The 20,240-nt window shown below is 47.3% G+C and overlaps 1 protein-coding gene across 1 annotated transcript in view; it reads right to left on the bottom strand.

Annotated features, from left to right (window-relative positions):
- LOC144487530 (uncharacterized) overlaps positions 1 to 20,240 on the bottom strand; it is a 64,742-nt gene that overhangs the window by 15,376 nt on the left and 29,126 nt on the right. The window contains exons 5-6 of the mRNA XM_078205616.1: positions 19,312 to 19,345; positions 17,510 to 17,632 (exon numbers count right to left, since the gene is read on the bottom strand). Coding sequence (XP_078061742.1) covers positions 17,510 to 17,632; positions 19,312 to 19,345 — 157 coding nt within the window. The remainder of the gene's footprint in view (positions 1 to 17,509; positions 17,633 to 19,311; positions 19,346 to 20,240) is intronic.

The following is a 20,240-nucleotide window of genomic DNA, read 5'->3' on the forward strand; positions in this document are numbered from 1 at the left end:
GGCTGGTCCTCCAACCAATCAGAGTGAATGAGGGGCGGAGTCTCGGGCATGCGCAGTGCGGGTAATGGCGACAGACGGATCCCGGGTCAATAGGAGGTGAAGAGCGGCGCGCGGTGAATGTGGCGGTTGGAGAGGCTTCGGAAACATGTTGTTCAAATCCCGGGAAAGAACATCCCGGTCCCCCCCGTTTGTACCAAATGGAGCCGCAGCTGGTCGTGTTGGGCCTGGGCCGACTGCCGCCCTTCTGTAGGTGGGAATGTGAATCAGTGCGCATGTGTCAGGCCATTCGACCCATCGAGGCTGCTCTGCCAGTCAGTGCTTCATCTGATCATTGCCTTCACTCAATGTTCCTCCAGCCCCAACCTCCCCAACCCACCACTCCCTTGTCGGTAAAAATGGTGCATAACACAGCCCTGAATATACCCAATGATGTGGAGATGCCAGCGTTGGACTGGGGTAAACACAGCGTTGGACTGGGGTAAACACAGCGTAACCTGGTGTTGTTAAAACGCTTACTGTGTATACCCAATGAGCCAGCTTCCATTGCTCACTGAAGGAGAGAATTGCACAGGCTACTGGACCTCTGAACGAATCGATTTCTCCTCATCTCTGTCTTCAACCCTTCCTTTTAAACTGGCTCTGCAGTTCCACATTTCCCTCTGAGGGGAAACATCCTTGCAGCACTTATCCTGTCAAGCACCCACAGAATCTTATATGCTTCAGTTACAACATTTATCTAAAATCTAATGAGTATATATACACCCTGCCCAATGTTTCCTCATTTAAAAAAAACACTTTGTGCCTGGAATCAGCTCAGTGAACCTTGTCTGAATTACTTCCAATGTAAGCATATCCCATTTTACATAATCCTGCACCCTTTTACAGGGGGTTAAAAGGGGAGCAATCGCAAACCAAGAAAAATGTTTATCTCTTATTTTCTAACCACAGTTGACACATGACTCTTGTAATCTCCTTTTACAGGGAGTTGGAAGATTTGAAGTCTGTGATTTCTCTGATTCCAATGCTTCTGATATCTTTCCAGCTGCAGCAGGAGGTTTTCAAATAGAACATAGAACATAGAAAGCCACAGCACAAACAGGCCCTTCGGCCCACAAGTTGCGCCGATCACATCCCCACCTCTAGGCCTATCTATAGCCCTCAATCCCATTAAATCCCATGTACTCATCCAGAAGTCTCTTAAAAGACCCCAACGAGTTTGCCTCCACCACCACCGACGTCAGCCGATTCCACTCACCCACCACCCTCTGAGTGAAAAACTTACCCCTGACATCCCCCCTGTACCTACCCCCCAGCACCTTAAACCTGTGTCCTCTCGTAGCAACCATTTCAGCCCTTGGAAATAGCCTCTGAGAGTCCACCCTATCCAGACCCCTCAACATCTTGTAAACCTCTATCAGGTCACCTCTCATCCTTCGTCTCTCCAGGGAGAAGAGACCAAGCTCCCTCAACCTATCCTCATAAGGCATGCCCCCCAATCCAGGCAACATCCTTGTAAATCTCCTCTGCACCCTTTCAATGGCTTCAACATCTTTCCTGTAATGAGGTGACCAGAACTGCGCGCAGTACTCCAAGTGGGGTCTAACCAGGGTCCTATAAAGCTGCAGCATTATCTCCCGACTCCTAAACTCAATCCCTCGATTAATGAAGGCTAGTACGCCATACGCCTTCTTGACCGCATCCTCCACCTGCGAGGCCGATTTAAGAGTCCTATGGACCCGGACCCCAAGGTCCCTCTGATCCTCTACACTGCTAAGAATGGTACCCTTCATTTTATACTGCTGCTCCATCCCATTGGATCTGCCAAAATGGATCACCACACACTTATCCGGGTTGAAGTCCATCTGCCACTTCTCCGCCCAGTCCTGCATTCTATCTATGTCTCGCTGCAACTTCTGACATCCCTCCAAACTATCCACAACACCACCTACCTTGGTGTTGTCAGCAAACTTACCAACCCATCCCTCCACTTCCTCATCCAGGTCATTTATGAAAATGACAAACAGCAAGGGTCCCAGAACAGATCCCTGGGGCACTCCACTGGTCACTGACCTCCATGCAGAGAAAGACCCCTCCACAGCCACTCTCTGCCTTCTGCAGGCAAGCCAGTTCTGGATCCACAAGGCAACAGCCCCTTGGATCCCATGCCCTCTCACTTTCTCAAGAAGTCTTGCATGGGGGACCTTATCGAACGCTTTGCTGAAGTCCATATAGACCACATCCACCGCTCTTCCTTCGTCAATGTGCTTGGTCACATTTTCAAAGAACTCAACCAGGCTCGTAAGGCACGACCTGCCCCTGACAAAGCCGTGCTGACTACTTTTGATCATACTAAACTTCTCTAGATGATCATAAATCCTGTCTCTCAGGATCCTCTCCATCAACTTACCAACCACTGAGGTTAGACTCACCGGTCGGTAATTTCCCGGGCTGTCCCTGTTCCCTTTCTTGAATATAGGGACCACATCCGCAATCCTCCAATCCTCCGGAACCTCTCCCGTCTCCATCGACGATGCAAAGATCATCGCCAAAGGCTCCGCAATCTCCTCCCTCGCCTCCCACAGTAACCTGGGGTACATCCCATCCGGTCCCGGCGACTTACCAACCTTGATGCCATTCAATAGTTCCAACACATCCTCTTTCTTTATGTCCACATGCTCGATCCTTTCTGTCCTCCGCAATCCAGCAGTACAACCACCCAGATCCCTTTCCACCGTGAATACCGAGGTAAAGTATTCATTAAGCACCTCCGCCATTTCTAACGGTTCCGCACAAACTTTTCCCCCTTCACCTTTTAAGGGTCCTATGCCTTCACATCTCATCCTTTTACTCTTGACATATTTGTAGAAAGCCTTGGGATTCTCCTTAATCTTACCCGCCAAGGTCTTCTCATGACCCCTTCTCGCTCTCCTAATTTCCTTCTTAAGCTCCTTCCTACATCGCGTATACTCCTCTAAATCCTTAACACCTCCTAGCTCTCTGAACCTTCTGTACGCCTCTCTTTTCTTATTTACCAGGTTCATCACAACCTTCGTGCACCACGGTTCCCGTACCCTACCAACACCCCCCTGTCTCATCGGAACGTTGTCATGCAGAGCTCCAGACAAACATTCCTTGAAAATCCTCCACTTTCCTTCGGCACTTTTCCCCAAGAATGCCTCCTTCCAATTTACCCGTCTAATTTCCTCCCTGATGACACTGTATTTCCCTTTACTCCAGAGAAACACTTTCCTAGCCTGCCTGACCCTATCTCTTTCCAATGCTATCGTGAAGGAGATAGAATTATGATCGCTATCCCCAAGATGCTCACCCACCGAGAGATCCTCCACCTGTCCAGGTTCATTAGCCAGCACCAGATCAAGAACAGCCTCTCCTCTAGTAGGCTTATCCACATACTGTGTCAGGAAACTCTCCTGGACACACCTAACAAACTCCTCTCCATCCAAACCCCTAGCCCTAGGGATATTCCAATCTATGTTTGGGAAATTAAAATCTCCCATCACGACAACTCTGTTATTCCTACATCTCTCCAGGATCTGTTTCCCCATCTGCTCCTCAACATCTCTGTTACTATTGGGCGGCCTATAGAAAACACCCAGCAAAGTTACCGACCCCTTCCTGTTCCTAACCTCCACCCACAGAGATTCCGTAGTCAGTCCCTCCACGGCGTCCACCTTCTCTACAGCCGTGACACTATCCCTGATCAACAGTGCCACTCCCCCCCCTCTCTTGCCTCCCTCCCTGTCCTTCCTGAAACATCTAAAACCCGGCACCTGAAGCACCCAGTCCTGTCCCTGAGACATCCAAGTCTCCGTAATGGCCACCACATCACAATTCGAAGCAGCAATCCACGCTCCAAGCTCATCCACTTTATTCACTACACTCCTGGCATTAAAATAGACACATCTCAGACCTTCAGCCTGAGCACTTCCCTTCTCCCTCACTCGTCTAACCTCCCTCTTACCCTGTCTACATTCCTTATCTATTTGCGAGCTAACCTCCTCGCTCTCAGTCCCCTCATTTCGATTCCCTCCCCCCAACCTTTCTAGTTTAAAGTCTCACCAGTAGCCTTAGCCAACCTTCCCGCCAGGATATTGGTCCCCCTGGGATTCAAGTGCCACCCGTCTTTTTTAAACAGGTCACACCTGCCCCTAAAGAGGTCCCAATGATCCAAGTACCCAAATCCTTGTCCCTTGCTCCAGTCCCTCAGCCACGCATTAATTCTCCACCGATTCCTGTTCTCACTCTCCCGCGGCACAGGCAGCAATCCCGAGATTACTACCTTTGCATTCCTCTTTCTCAGCTGTCTACCCAACTCCCTATATTCTCTTTTCATGACCCCTTCCCTCTTCCTACCGATGTCAGCAGTACCTATATGCATCACGACCTTGGGCTCCTCTCCCTCCCCCTTCAGGATTTCTGGGACTCGACCAGAGACATCCCGGACCCCTGCACCAGGGAGGCAAACCACCATCCGAGAGTCCCGTCTGTGTCCGCAAAAACGCCTATCTGACCCTCTCACCGTAGAGTCCCCAATTAGCACTACCCTCCTTTCCTTACCCCTTTGCACTACTGGGCCAGGCTCAGCTCCAGAGACACTGCCACCGCTGCTTCCCCCAGGTGGGCTGTCCACCCCAGTAGTACTCAGACAGGAGTACTTATTATTAAGGGGCACATCCACCGGGGTGCTCACCATCACCCGAGCTTTCTCCTTCCTCACTGTTACCCAGTTACCCTCCTCCCGTGGTCCCGGTGTGACCACCTGCCGATAGCTCCTGTCAATGACCTCCTCACTATCCCTAACCCGGCGAAGGTCCTCGAAGTTCCAGAAGTAAGTATTATTGAGCATTCATCTACAATCCAGTGCTTTTAGTGCCATGCTCTGTTATTTGTGCTCTGTTCTATCTCTCAGGCTGGTCTGACTCTTTTTCTTTGGATCTGAATTCATATCCATCCATTGCTCTGTTTCACCTCTGCCCTCTCTGATTACCTCTGTCATTGTTTAACTCTCTATTTTTCTAGTAGTAGATTTATTTTAACCGTGTTTGGTACTTTACTGTTATTTTCTTGCAACTGTATCTAAATGAAGCTTTCACCTTTTCCCATCCCTCAGCTATGTGCTTCTGATGTACCATCTCTATCTTCCAATGGTCAGGAATTCTTTTTCCTGCACTGGAGATCATTTCTCTTTTGCTCATTGGCTGATATTAAACATCAAATCTGCACCATAATTCCCTGGAATTGAAGATTTGAAGTTACTGTCAGATTAGCCATGATCTTATTAAATGGTGGAGCAGGCTTGAGGGGCTGAATGGCCTACGCTTGATCCTGATTGTATATCCATATTGATTCTGCACACTCAGATATTTTAACTCTGTTCTCTTGCCACAGTTACTAGCTAACAAGTTAAGTATTTTCAGTATTTGCTCTTTTTATTTCAGATTTTCAGCAACCACAGTATTTTGCTATTATTTTGTTGCAGGCGTTTGTCCCAGAACCGAGCCTTGAAGCAGAGATTGACCAATTAAGAATGACTTGTATCGGGGCGGGTGTTGGTTGTGGACGTTGATCTGTATTTTCCAGTTACACACACTTTTTCACAGTGTTGGTGTGATTGAAATGTGGCACACTCATGGTGCCACAATTAGATCAGTACAGATATCTCACGGGGTTGTGTGATGGAGGAGATTTCAGAGATGGGGTGGTTAAGTCTAGAGGTACAGGGTCGGAAGCTCAGTTTTGGGTAAAGGATGGCAGTAATGTTGTGAAATTAATTTCACTTCAGATAGTTGCTCGGGAGAAGGATAGCGCGGTTAGGGAGTGAAGTTTGTATTGGGGCAATCTCTCTCGTGTGTATGTATATATTATGTGTATATATATCACTCTGTCTCTCTTCACCCATTGTGTCCAGAGTCTTGTGAAGGCACAGAACAGATGGCAGGTTCTCTTCCCTGAAGGATATTACTGAACCTGTCTGATTTTTGTGACAATCCAGCAGTTTCCATGGTCACGTTTTCCTAGTGCCGGCCCCACAAATTACCAGATTCATTCAGCTCAATTTCACAATCTGCCTTTGTGTTCTTGTGGGTTCTCTCTCACTCCCTTTTTTCTGTTTTAAATCAATTTCACAGGGCTTTAGAAGGGGAGGATTTGCAGTCAGGAAACTGAAATCAAACATCACATCAAAATCTGACGGGGTCACCTAATTTATCATAACCTGAATTTCATCGGATTTTGAACATGGAAGAAAGAAGCACCGTTGACAGTGGAGAGAAACTGTACAGTGTTCTGTGTGTGGGCGAGGCTTCAGCCAGTCAGCTGGCCTGTCGAGACACAAGCGCAGTCACAACAGGGAGAAGGTGTGGAAATGTGGGGACTGTGGGAAGGAATTCACTCATTCATCTGCCCTGCAGAATCACCAGCGACTTCACAGTGGGGAGAGACCGTTCACCTGCCCCGAGTGTGGGAAGGGATTCACTCGGTCGGCAACCTTGCTGAATCACCGGCGTGTTCACACTGGGGAGAGGCCATTCACCTGCTCTGTGTGGGAAGAGATTCACTCAGTCATCCCACCTGCTGACACACCAACGTGATCACACTGGGGAAAAGCCATTCACCTGTTCCGTGTGTGGGAAGAGTTTCACTCGGTCATCCCACCTACAGACACACCAGCGAGTTCACTCTGGAGAGAGACCATTTACCTGCTCCGAGTGTGGGAAGGGATTCATTCAATTATCCAACCTCTTGGTTCACCGGCAGGTTCACACTGGGGAGAGACCGTTCACCTGCTCCGAGTGTGGGAAGGGATTCACTCAGTCCGGCAGCCTGCATTTACACACAATGACTCACACTGCGGAGAAGCCATTCACCTGCTCAGAATGTGGGAAGAGATTCACTCGGCCATCTGACTTGCTGACACACCAGCGAGTTCACACTGACGAGAGACCTTTTAAATGCCCAGACTGTGGGAAGTGCTATAAAAGTTCCAGCCAACTGATGTCCCATCAACGCGTTCACACGGACGAGAGACCATTCAAGTGCACTGACTGCGGGACTGGGTTCAGGAGATCAACAAACCTGACTGTTCACCAACGAATTCACACCAGGGAGAGACCGTTCACCTGCTCCGAGTGTGGGAAGGGATTCACTGATTTATCCACCCTGCTGAAACACCAGCGCACACACACTGGAGAAAGGCCATTCACCTGCCCTAAATGTGGGAAGGGATTCACTCAGTCAGCCAACCTGCTGAGGCACCAGCGAATTCACACTGGGGAGAGGCATTCACCTGTTCCCAGTGTGGGGAAAGGATTCATCGAGTTATCCAATCTGCTGAGACACCAGCCAGTTCACGAGTAACTACCACAATTTGGTTTTGCTGTTAACCACATCCATGTTCACTGGGATCTGGGTGTTTTTCTTCCTCCTCTTCCCATTTTACTTGGAATCACCACAAAGCTGCTTCACCATCTCCTCCTGTCAGTCACCATCCCTCTCCCAATCCCATTATATTTCTGTCTCTGTCCACCACATCTTTCCATCTGGTCTTAGACATTCCTCCTCTCCTTCTTCCTGACAGTCCCATGTCCATCACTCCCCTCACCACATTTCCTCCCTCACTCTCCATAACAGATGTCCAGACCATTTCAATCTCTTCTCCACTACATAGAAACATAAAAACTAGAAACAGGAGTAGGCCATTCGGCCCTTCGATCCTGCTGCGCCATTCATTATGATCATGGCTGATCATCGAATTCAATATCCTGATCCCTTTAGTCCCAAGAGCTATATCTAATTTCTTCTTGAAATCACACAATGTTTTGGCCTCAACTACTTGCTGTGATTGTAGATTCTTCCTTTTCAAGTTCAGTGATAATTTTCTATCACAGAATATTCCACTGCACATCTTCCAATTACTGCAGCCAGAGCTAATCTGTTTCTTCATTTCCAAATTTCCATCTCCTCCCATCACTGACCCCAGGAACTTGAAGCTACTCATATTCTTCAAGTCTTCACCCATAATCTTTACACCTTCACTCTGATCCCCTTCCCTAATCTCAATTTGACAGTCCAGAAATTGGATCTTTGGTTCATTAGTGTCCTTGAGGGAGGGAAATCTGCCATTCTTACCTGATCTGTACAGACTTGAAACGTTAACTCTGTTTCTCTTTCCACAGATGCTGCCAAACCTGCTGAGTTTTTCCCAAATTTTCTGTTTTATTTCAGATTTCAAGCATCCACAGTAATTTGGGTTTACTTAATCCAATCTTCTTATTGCATTGACCTTCCTGATATTTTTCTATCATTTGTCTTAAAAAATACCTTTGTGCTCTGTTTCTGCTGATGTTGATAAACTCGATCCCGATCATATGTGTTAATATTCTGGATAAAAGTCAAATAAATCAGCTTTGTGTTGGAACAGCCAGTGTGGTTAATAATTTTAAAACATCCTCGGTATCCCCAGTCTCCTCCATTCTTGCCAAAACAACGAGTGTGAGGAGCTCATGGAATCATAGAATCCCTGCAATGTGGAAGGAGGCCATTCGGCCCATTGAGTCTGCACCAACTCTCCAACAGAGCATATTACCTCGGCCCTATCCCCATGCATCCATCATGGCCAATACGCCCGACCCACATATCTTTAGACACTAAGGGGCAATTTAGCATGGCCAAGCCACCTAACCTGCACATCTTTGGACTGTGGTAGGAAAGCAGAGCACCCGGAGGAAACCCACACAGACTTCAGGAGAACGTGCAAACTGCCCACCTGGTCTGGAATTGAACCTGGGTCTCTGGCGCTGTGAGGCAGCAATGCTACCACTCTGCCTCTGTGCTGCCCCATTGTCACTAAGATTGAGACAATCTGATCAGCTGCCTCTGCTGCTTTCCTCCCTTCCACTACCCCGGAAGTTCAAAATTGTTCTGAAGATCTGCCCAGCCCAGGCCTTAAACTGACTTTCTTTAGTTTCTCTCCATCTCCCCTTGTCCCTTCAAGAGCTAATCTTGTCCATGAAACCCATCTTCCGTTCTATTCACTCTTTCCCACTAAACTGCCAACCATCCAGAGAGTTCTGGAGGAGGGTAAGTTTATGGAGAATGGAAGATGGGGGATCGGTCAGAAGAGCGTTGGAATAGTCAAATCTGAAAGTAACAAAGGCAAGATGAGAAGTTCAGCAGCAAATGAACTGAGGCAGGATGGATCTAATTGTCTTAGAGGTGGAAACAGTAATATTAGAGACGGTGAGGATATGTCGCCAATAGTTCAACTCGAGGTCAAATAGGAAAGGAAGATTGCAATTGGTCTGGTTCAGACTGTGGTCAGGGAGGAGGATAGTATCGCTGATGAGGGTGACACAGTTTGTGGGGTGCATGGTGGTGGAGTTCATGGACCTGAGTATTAACCCTGCACCTGGAAACTAACTTGTGATTCACCTGCCAAGGCACCCAGATTGCTCTGTACCTCAGAGTTCTGTTTGTGATATATATAAATGATTTGGAAGAAGATGTAGCTGGTCTGATTAGTAAGTTTGCGGACGACACAAAGATTGCTGGGGTTGCGGGTAGTGATGAACATTGTCAGAGAATACAGCCGAATATAGATAGGCTGGAAAATTGGGCGGAGAAATGGCAGATGGAATTTAATCCAGATAAATGCAAAGTGATGCATTTTGGGAGATCTAATGCAGGGGGGAGCTATACAATAAATGGCAGAACCATCAGGAGTACAGACACACACAGGGATCTGGGTGTGCAAGTCCACAGAACCTTAAAGGTGGCAGCACAGGTGGAAAAGGTGGTGAAGAAGGCATATGGCATGCTTGCCTTTATTGGATGGGGCATCGAGGGTAAAAGTTAGCATATGATGTTGCAGTTATATAGAACGTTGGTTAGGCCACATTTGGAATACTGCGTCCAGTTCTGGTCGCCACACTACCAGAAGGACGTGGAGGCTTTGGAGAGAGTGCAGAGAAGGTTTACCAGGATGTTGCCTGGTATGGAGGGTATTCGCTATGAGGTGTGATTCAGTAAACTAGGGTTGTTCTCCCTGGAAAGACGGAGGTTGAGGGGCGACCTAATAGAAGTTTATAAAATTATGAAGGGCATAGATAGGGTGAACAGTTGGAAGCTTTTTCCCAGGTCAGAAATGACAAACACAAGGGGTCACAAGTTCAAGGTAAGGGGGGCAAGGTTCAATACAGATAAGTATGGGAAAGTTTTTTACACAGAGGGTGGTGGGGGCCTGGAATGCACTACCAAGCAAGGTGGTTGAAGCAGACATGCTAGGATCATTTAAGACTTATCTAGATAGCCACATGAACAGACTGGGAATAGAGGGATACAAACAGATGGTCTAGTTAGGAACACATGATCGGTGCAGGCTTGGAGGGCCGAAGGGCCTGTTCCTGTGCTGTTTTCTTCTTTGTTCTGCAATTCATTTAAATAAGCTGCTGCTTTTTCTGTTCTTTCTGTCTGAGTGGACAAGTTCACATTTTCCCACGTTATACTGGATCACCAGTCTAATACCTGGGAAGGTGTTGTGTTATTGGGAACGGTTGAGCCTGTACTCATTGGAGTTTAGAAGAATGAGGGGTAATCTTTTTAAGTTTAAATTTTATTTATTCGTGTCACAAGTAGGCTTACGTTAACACTGCAAAGAAGTTACTGTGAAAATCCCCTAGTTGCCACACTCCAGCGCCTGTTCGGGGACACTGAGGGAGAATTTTGTTTGGCCAGTGCACCTAACCAGCACGTCTTTCAGACTGTGGGAGGAAACCGGAGCATCTGGAAGAAACCCACACAGACACGGGGGGAATGTGCAGAATCCGCATAGACAGTGACCCAAGCCGGGAATTGAACATGGATCTTTGGCACTGTGAGGCAGCAGTGTTAACCACTGTGCCACCGTGCTGCCCAAGGTAGCTTGACAGATGAAGAGAGGTTATTTCCCCACATGGGCAGAGATGAGGAGAAATTTCTTCAGCCAGAGAGTGGTGGGTCTGTGGAATTCATTGCCACAGAGGGCTGTGGAGGCCGAGACGTTGAGCGTCTTCAAGACAGAAATTGATAAATTCTTGATTTCTCGAGGAATTAAGGGCTATGGGGAGAGAGCGGGTAAATGGAGTTGAAATCAACCATGATTGAATGGTGGAGTGGACTCGATGGGCCGAATGGCCTTACTTCCGCTCCTATGTCTTATGGTCTTATGGTCTTAATGCCAAATATAAAGGGTTTCTCATTTCTAATGGAGAGGAGGAGAAATTTCTTCCCTCAGGGGGTCTTTGGAATTATTTTCCCCAGGGAGCAGTGGAGGCTGCGTCAGGCTGAGTTAGGCAGATTGTTATCCACAAGAGTTATGGCCGACAGGCGGGAACGTGGAGTTAAGGGCACAATCGGATCAACCATCATCTTATTGAATGGAACGGCAGGCTCAATGGGCCGAATGGTCTATTCCTCCTACTTTCCATGATGTTATGGTCTCTGTGTTGAGGACAGGAAGCATTATGTATTGATCTGTCAATCAACATGAATTAGCATCTTCAGGAGGTACAGCAGACTGAGAATGGAGGAAAAATAGACAGATTTACAGCTTTGGGGGAATGAGAGGACAGATTGTTCCAGAGAAACTAAAACTGTCTGTTCTGAATTTTTATCCTACACTAATAGGACTTTTGTGAACTCCTTTTACAGGATATTAGAAGGGGAGAATTTTGAGACAGAAATCTCAAAACAAACATCAAGATCTGAGCCACTCAATTCACTGGGATGTGAAACCATCGGCCATTCTAACATCAGTGTGACTGGAAAAGCACCGAGACACACACACACCCGAGTGAGAGTGTTCCAGTGCACTGAGTGTGGAAAGAGCTTTAACCAGTTACACAGTCTGAAACAACATCGCAGCATTCACAGCGGGAGAGACTGTACCCATGTTCCATGTGAGATTTAACTGATTGTTTAACCTGGAGAGTCACAAGGACACCCGCACCATGGAGAAACCGTGGAAATGTGGGGACTGTGGAAAGGGATTCAGGTCCCCGTCTGAGCTGGAAACTCATCGACGCAGTCACACTGGGGAGAGACCATTCACCTGCTCCAAGTGTGGGAAGGGATTTGCTCAGTCGTCCACACTGCTGACACACCAACAGGTTCACAGTCGAGAGAGGCCATTCACCTGCTCTCAATGTGGGAAGGGATTCACTAATCCATCCCTTCTGCTGAGGCACCAGCGAGTTCACACTGGGGAGAGGCCGTTCATTTGCTCTGACTGTGGGAAGGGATTTAAAGACTCCTCCACCCTGCTGACACACTGGCGAGTTCACACTGGGGAGCGGCCGTTCACCTGCTCAGAGTGTGAGAAGGGATTCAGTGATTTATCCACCCTGCTGACACACCAGCGAGTTCACAGCGGAGAGAGACCATTCAGATGCTCCCAGTGTGGGAAGGGATTCGCTCAGTCTTCAAATCTGCAGAAACACCAGCGGGTTCACTCTGGGCTGAAGCCGTTCACTTGCTTTGAGTGCGGGAAGGGATTCCGTGATTCATCTCACCTACTGAGACACCAGAGAGTTCACACGGGAGAGAGGCCGTTCACCTGCTCAGAGTGTGAGAAGAGATTTACTCACTCATCCACCCTGCTGACACACCAGCGAGTTCACTCTGGGGAGAGGCCGTTCACCTGCCGTGACTGTGGGAAGGGATTCACTCAATCTTCGAACCTGCTGAAACACCAGCGAGTTCACTCTGGGCAGAAACCATTCACCTGCTCCGTGTGTGGGAAGGGATTCAGTGATTCATCTCACCTGCTGAGACACCAACGGATTCACAAGTGATGACAGGGGTTGGATTCTGCTGTTATTGCTGCTGTTAATCACATCCAGGACTGAACCATGTTCATTCTGACAGTTGGTGAAGTGAGAGGGTCGGAGGGTTTTGCTCAGCAGGACTGGCCAGTCTCATGTCTTCCAGTGGGCTGATGATGTTCTTTGAGCCTGGGAGCACATTTCCACTGAAATGATCCACAGAAGCAGATGTGGTGTATTAATTTTATCCTGGATAGTAAATAGTCTTTTTCCTCCCACTACAGGCGTCTTGTCGTTCATCCGTCCTCGTTCTGAGGATTGGCCGCACTCTGAACAATTTTTCTCCACTGATTTCTCAGCTGCTCTCACTGCCTGTCCCATCGAGAGACCAGTCCACATTCTGATATTATCCACCCGTGCCATCTTGGGCCTTCCTTGCACACATTTTCCAGGTGTTTTGCCTTGCAGTCCCTCTTTTTCCAAATACTCATAGAGAATCATAGAATCCCTACAGTACAGAAGGAGGCCATTCAGCCCATTGAGTCTGTACCGACCACAATCCCACCCAGGTCCTATTGCCGTAACCCCACATACTTACCTGCTAATTCCCCTGACACTCGGGTCAATTTAGCATGGCCAATCAACCTCACCCACACATCTTTGGACTGTGGGAGGAAACCGGAGCACCCGGAGGAAACTCATACAGACACAGGGAGAAAGTGCAAACTCCACACAGACAGTGACCCGAGGCCGGAATTGAACCCAGATCCCTGGCGCTGTGAGGCAGCAGTGCTAACCACTGTGCCATCCCTCCCTATTTACAACACATGTCCAAAATAGGTGAGCTTCCTGGATGTCAGAGCCTCAGACAGATTCCTGTGAACACCAAAAACAAAACCCCCAAAGGAAAATTACAAATTTCAAAACAGGATGTGGTTCTGGGGAGAAATGAAGCACTCCAGCCCCCACATTGCCCACTGGTCATGGAGGATCTTAGTCATGCTGATGGACACCATGTGTTCCATTCCAGGGACACCCGACTGCGAACATCACCGTGAAAGAGACTCGACAGCCCACTGCCTTAATCCATTCATGGCAAATACTCACTGGGTAAAGAGGTTTCTCATCAAATCTCTGGTTGATTATTGAACCCCTTGAACATCTTGAACATTTCCATTGCGTCAGGGTGGCAATAATTGTGTTTTGGGTGAATCCCATGGAATCTCCTCTGGAGAAACTTTCCTGGTGAGTCAGTCTGCCTGGTTATCATCATCACTCTCTTCACTAACTCCTGCTGCTGATCTACCTTCACTTTACAAATAGCAATTTGTCCCAAACACATCACACTTCCCACCCCGAGAGTCTCAGTGTGAACATGGAGGAATATGTTTGAAACATAGAAAATAGGAGCAGGAGGAGGCCATTCGGCCCATCGAACATGCTCCACCATTCATTTGATGATGGCTGATCATCCAGTTCAATAGCCTGATCCCGCCTTCTCCCCATATCCTTTGATCCCCTTCACCTCATGCGCTATATCGAACTGTTTCTTGAAAACATACAATGTTTTGGCCTCGACTATTCCCTATGGTGGTGAATTCCATAGGCTGACCACTCTCTGGGTGAAGACATTTCTGCTTATCTCCCCAAAACAGTCTACCCTGCATCGTCAGACTGTGACCCCCTGGTTCTGGGCAGCCCCACCATTAGGAACATCTTTCCTGCATCTATCCTGTCTGGTCTCAGATCTCCACCCTGGGATTCCCGGTGTGAACAGGGTGGGATGTGTTTGGAGACAGGATGTCCCAGTTCTCCATCTTTAAAAGGTCAAAGAGAGGATGAGCTTGATTAAATGATGTTGCTTTATGACAATTTCATTGCCTGGTAACTAACCCCCCGGAACCCAGCTCATTATGGGCTGGGAATGTTTGGTGGGGCAGTGCAGATGGCGTTTTTCTACTCACTGGCACTGTTTGGTGTGGCTGCCCTGCATGATCTGCCCTTAGCAGATATAATAGGCCTACACTGTCCTGTGTTTGTCAACCCAGATCTCCGCACCTGGAGAAGGGAATAAAAGCAAAATACTGCAGATGCTGGAATCTGAAACAAAAACAGAAAATGCTGGAAAATTCCAACACTTCTGACAGCATCTGTGGAGAGAGAATAGAGCCAATGTTTCGAGTCTGACTGACTCCCTGCCTCAAAACATGGCTGGCAAATGTAACTAATGGGGTGCTGCAGGGATCAGTCCTCGGACCTCAACTCTTTACAATCTATATAAATGATCTGCAAGCAGGGACTGGGTGTAACATAGCAAAATGATACTAAAATAGGTGGGAGCTATATCCTCGCTCCACAGATGCTGTCAGACTTATTGAGATTTTCCCATTTTCTATTTTTGAAAAGGAATATCTTACTGAATTCTCACTAATTTCTCACTAATCTCACTATTTCTAAACTATGAGCTTGTTTTCCTCATTTTTTGATGACATCCCATGGATAACATCGTAAACCTCCTTGAATGATCAGAATCAGCAACACAAACCCTTCAGCTGCCATTAAGAATAACTATAAAACCTTTTCCAGTAAATTTGATAACGATCAACTTTGATTCATCCTCCCCACCGTGCAGGTCATCTCACACAACTTTAAATTATTGACATGTTGTCAATACATCTGGTTCAAACAAAACTTCATGCACGGACTTTAAATATTCTCCAGCTCCCTGTTCATCTGCATCCACCTTGTGGATATTTTCTAACTGATACTGGACCCTCTTCAACTTAATTTCTCCTTTCTGAACTGGTTTAGAAATCCTATTATATAGGATTTACTCGTAATCCCCATCACCACCTTCTCCAATCCCCAGGATATCTCTCAGCCCCGGCCTGCCTGTTTTCTCTGTCAGATTATCTATCAGTCATTCCCTGTAATGAGGCAGTGCCATTGTATAGTCCTGGCTTCACTTAGGAACTTCCCCATTCATGTTTAACGAAGACTGATCCCACTCCGAACTTGTGGGATTTAGCTCCGCAAATCACAGAGTACCCAAAGAGGGTGTTGAGCTCAGAAGTGATTTGAAGTATTTCATTGAGAAGCAACAGTTTGAATATGATGCAGAAGCTAAATAAACAGGAGAAACCCACAAACTGGCAGGTGAAAATGATTTACCAATCCCAGAGGACAAACAGACAGATGACACAGAGTGAGTGCTGGTCTCTGTAGCTGGTGGCTGCAGTCTCCTCTGAGTGGTTTACTGGTGTGAGCCAGAGTGCGGGTGTTGGGCTGAAGTCAGTACGGATCACTTCAAAATCTCTTTGCTCTCAAGAGCCTGCTTTAAACTTCACACAGGCAGTTGGTTTATGTACGGGTCATGAGATCCGATCGTATCAGGATTATAAATCTCTTGTTTCAGGGTCTGTACTAGTGACATTGTCCTTGGCAGAGATAGCAAGCCTGTCCTGTGTTTCAAAAACAGAAAATGCTGGAAAATCTCAGCTGGTCTGACAGCATCTGGAGGGAGAGAATAGAGCTGACATTTCGAGTCTGGATGACCCTTCGTCAGAGCTGCGATGGAAGCTTTCTTCACAAGACAGAGAGTGAGCTGCTTCGATAATCCAGAATATTCTGAAAATGTTATAAAGTTATTAGACAGCAATTTCTTACAGTCTGTTACTTGGATTGAACTTGTCTCCACTCCCGGGTTGAGGGGGAGGGGGGGCGGGGGGGAGAGAATTCTGTACCAGAGTGGAGGGGTAAGATTTGGGATCTCTCGATTCTCCTCCAATTTTCATTTCTCTTTCTGGTGGATAATGGAGGTGTCACTGTGTATAATGTGCACGTCAGCAAGGATTAATCAGCATTTTAATTGGAGATGTTAATCAGTGGAACCTCTCAGACACTGAATTGTAAAGTTTGTACCAAAGATCAATTTGGGATTGAAGTAAGAAGTTCAGAATCCTGTTGTAAATTAATTTCTGATGCGAGTTGCTGAATTATGGGGAAAGGTCGCAGACAGAGGTTCTTAAAGGGACACTGCAGCCCAGAGAACGCAATCAGATCCAGAATATTAAACTCCAGCCCAGTTACTGAGTATAAACAAACTCCAGCTGTCAGAATGAAAGGGCCTGGTTATCATTAACAGCAGCAATAACAGCAGAATCCAATCCCTGCCCTCACTTGTGAACTCGCTGGTGTTTCAGCAGCTGAGATGAATCAGTGAATCCCTTCCCACACTCGGAGCAGGTGAACGGCCTCTCCCTGGTGTGAACTCGTTCATGTCTCAGCAGTTGGCATCAATCAGTGAATCCCTTCCCACACTCGGAGCAGGTGAATGGCCTCTCCCCAGTGTGAGCTCGCTGGTGTACAGTGAGACTGCCTGAGTGTCTGAAGCTCTTTCCACAGTCAGTGCAGCTGAATGGCCTCTCCCCAGTGTGAGCTCGCTGGTGTACAGTGAGACTGCCTGAGTGTCTGAAGCTCTTTCCACAGTCAGTGCAGCTGAATGGCCTCTCCCCAGTGTGAACTCGCTGGTGTTTCAGCAGGGTGGATGAAAGCCTAAAGCTCATTCCACAGTCAGTGCAGCTGAATGGTTTCTCCCCGGAGTGAACTCGCTGGTGTGCCACTAGGTTAGAGGAATTAATGAATCCCTTCCCACACACGGAGCAGGTGAACGGCCTCTCCCCAGTGTGAACCTGCCGGTGTAACGCTAGATTGTATGACTGAATGAATCGTTTCCGACACACAGAGCAACTGAACGGCCTCTCTCCAGTGTGAACACGCTGATGTAATGCTAAGTTGGATGACTGAGTGAAATCCTTCCCACACATGGGACAGTTGAAAGGTCTCTCCCCAGTGTGGGTGCGTCGATGTGTTTCCAGTTTGGACGGGCAAGTGAATGCTTTCCCACAGTCCCCACATATCCATGGTTTCTCCGTGGTGTCGGTGTCATCATGTCTCTCCATGTTGATGATCAGTTGAAGCCTCGTCCACACACACAACACGTGTACAGTTTCTCCTCACTGTGAATGGTGATGTTTTTTCAGCCTGTGTAACTGTTTAAAGCTCTTTCCACAGTCAGTTCACTGGAACACTCTCACTCGGGTGTGCGTGTGTCTCGGTGATTTTCTAATCCCATTGATTTATGAAATCGTTTCCCACCGACAGAAGAGACAAACATTTTTCCTTCCACATTCAAAGGTCAATGATATTCAGCTCCTGATGAATCGAGTGACTCTCAGATTTTGACATGATGTTTGTTCTGACTTTCCTGTCTGGAACTCCTTTCCCGCTCACCCCCTGTAAAAGGAGTTTACAGAAGTTATCAGTATAAATAGAGGACAGAAATTCAGAGCAGACAATTCTAGTTTCTGTGGAAGCTTTCAAGGGAACATAGGAATTAGGACAGAAGAAGACAAATTCAGCTCTTCGAGCCTGCTCTGCCATTCAATCAGATCATGGCTGATCTCTCCCTGGTCTCAAATCCACCTCCCCACCTGTTTATACTCCAGATTCTTTACAATAAATACCAACATCCCATTTGCCTTTTTTATTACATGCTGCACCTGCAGACCGACTTTCTATGATTCATGAACATAGACACCCAATTCCCTCTGCCTGGACACATAGTGAAGCTGCTTTCCGTTTAGATAATTTGCCTTTCCATTTTTTTCTGTCAGTGGATAACCTCACACCTGTCCACACTAAACTTCATCTGCCAAACTTTCACCCATTCTCCTAACCTATCCATCTGTAGAAGCTTTATATCCTCTTCACTGACTGCTTTCCCACCTATTTTAGTATCATCTGCAAATTTTGCTATGTTACACTCTGTCCCTGCTTGCAGATCATTTATATAGATTGTAAACAGTTGAGGTCCGAGGACTGATCCCTGCGGCACCCCCTTAGTTACATTTTGCCAGCCAGAGAAGGACCCATTTATCCCGACCCTCTGCTTTCTGTCAGTGAGCCAATCCTCAATCCAATCCAGTTCTCCACCCTCAATCCCCTGCGATCACACTTTCTGGATCAGTCTTTTATGCGGCACCTTGTCAAATGCTTTCTGGAAGTCTATATATACCACATCCACAGGTTTCCCCATGTCCACCTTGCTGGTTCTGTCCTCTAAGAATTGAAGCAAGTTTGTCAAACATGACTTACCCTGAATAAAACCATGCTGACAATGGTGGATTGAGCTTTGCCATTCCAAATGCTCATTCATCTCCTCCTTAACGATTGATTCCAGCAGCTTCCTCACTACAGAGGTCAAGCAAGCTGGCCTTTGGTTTCCTATTTTTTGCCTCTCTCCCTTTTTGAATAAGGGCATCACATTAGCCTGTTTCCAATCTAGTGGGACCTTATCAGAATCCAAGGAATTTTGAAATATCACAACTAATGCATCCACTATCTCTGCTGCCGCCTCCTTTAATACCCTCGGGTGCAGGCCATCAGGCCCCAGAGACTTATCTGCCTTTAATCCACTTAGTTTATTCAATACCTCGCCGAAGTGATGATTATTGCACCAAGTTGCTCTGCATTAACAACAGTTTTTAGAAAATCTTCATTATTCTCTACTGTGAAGACAGAGGCAAAATATTGGATTAGTGTCTCTGCCATCTCTGTGTTCCCCATTAATACCTCACCAGTATTGTCCTCTAAAGGGCCAACATTTACTTTAGCTATTCTCTTCCACCATATATACTTCCCCAGATCTATAACTCTGTGTCCCACACACTCCTCTCCCTCTCTGCTCATTGCTCCAGATTCAGTCTCCAGTCTCCTCCAGATTCTTTTCTCCTCTCCAGATTCTCTCTCCTCCTGTCCTTAAACTGGTGACTCAGGCTGTGGATCAATCCCACTCCGTCACTCTCATTCTCACAAATAATGCAGCTCACAACAACAAATCAACTTTAATGACTTTATTACTGATTTTATATATCCAGAAATAATCACCTTTCCCAATTGGGCCTTTGCCTCAGGTTATGATTCCTCAACAATGAAAAGAGAAGCTCCGCTTGGTGACTGGAGGACCAAGAAGGAGCAGCTGGTCCTCCAAGCAATCGGAGTGAATGAGGGGCGAGTTGGGAGAACTGAGAAGGAGCAGCTGGTCCTCCAACCAGCGTGAATGAGGGGCGGGCCTGGAGGACCAAGCGGGAGCGGCTGGTCCTCCACCCAGAGTGAATGAGGGGCGGGGCCTCCAACCAATCGGAGTGAATGAGGAGCGGGGCTGGAGGACCGAGAGGGAGCGGAGTGCCCCCTCCAGTCCTGCTCCAGAATCTGTGGAATCTTGTGCCTTTATTCACTTGTTAGACTCATAGAATCCTAAGAGCAGGCCATTCAGCCCATCGAGTCTGCACAATCCCACCCAGGCTCTATCCCCATAACCCCATGCATTTACCCTAGCTAGTCCTCCTGACACTAAGGGGC

Source organism: Mustelus asterias, unplaced genomic scaffold (assembly GCF_964213995.1).
Source record: "Mustelus asterias unplaced genomic scaffold, sMusAst1.hap1.1 HAP1_SCAFFOLD_847, whole genome shotgun sequence".
In the NCBI taxonomy this organism is placed as follows: Eukaryota; Metazoa; Chordata; class Chondrichthyes; order Carcharhiniformes; family Triakidae; genus Mustelus; species Mustelus asterias.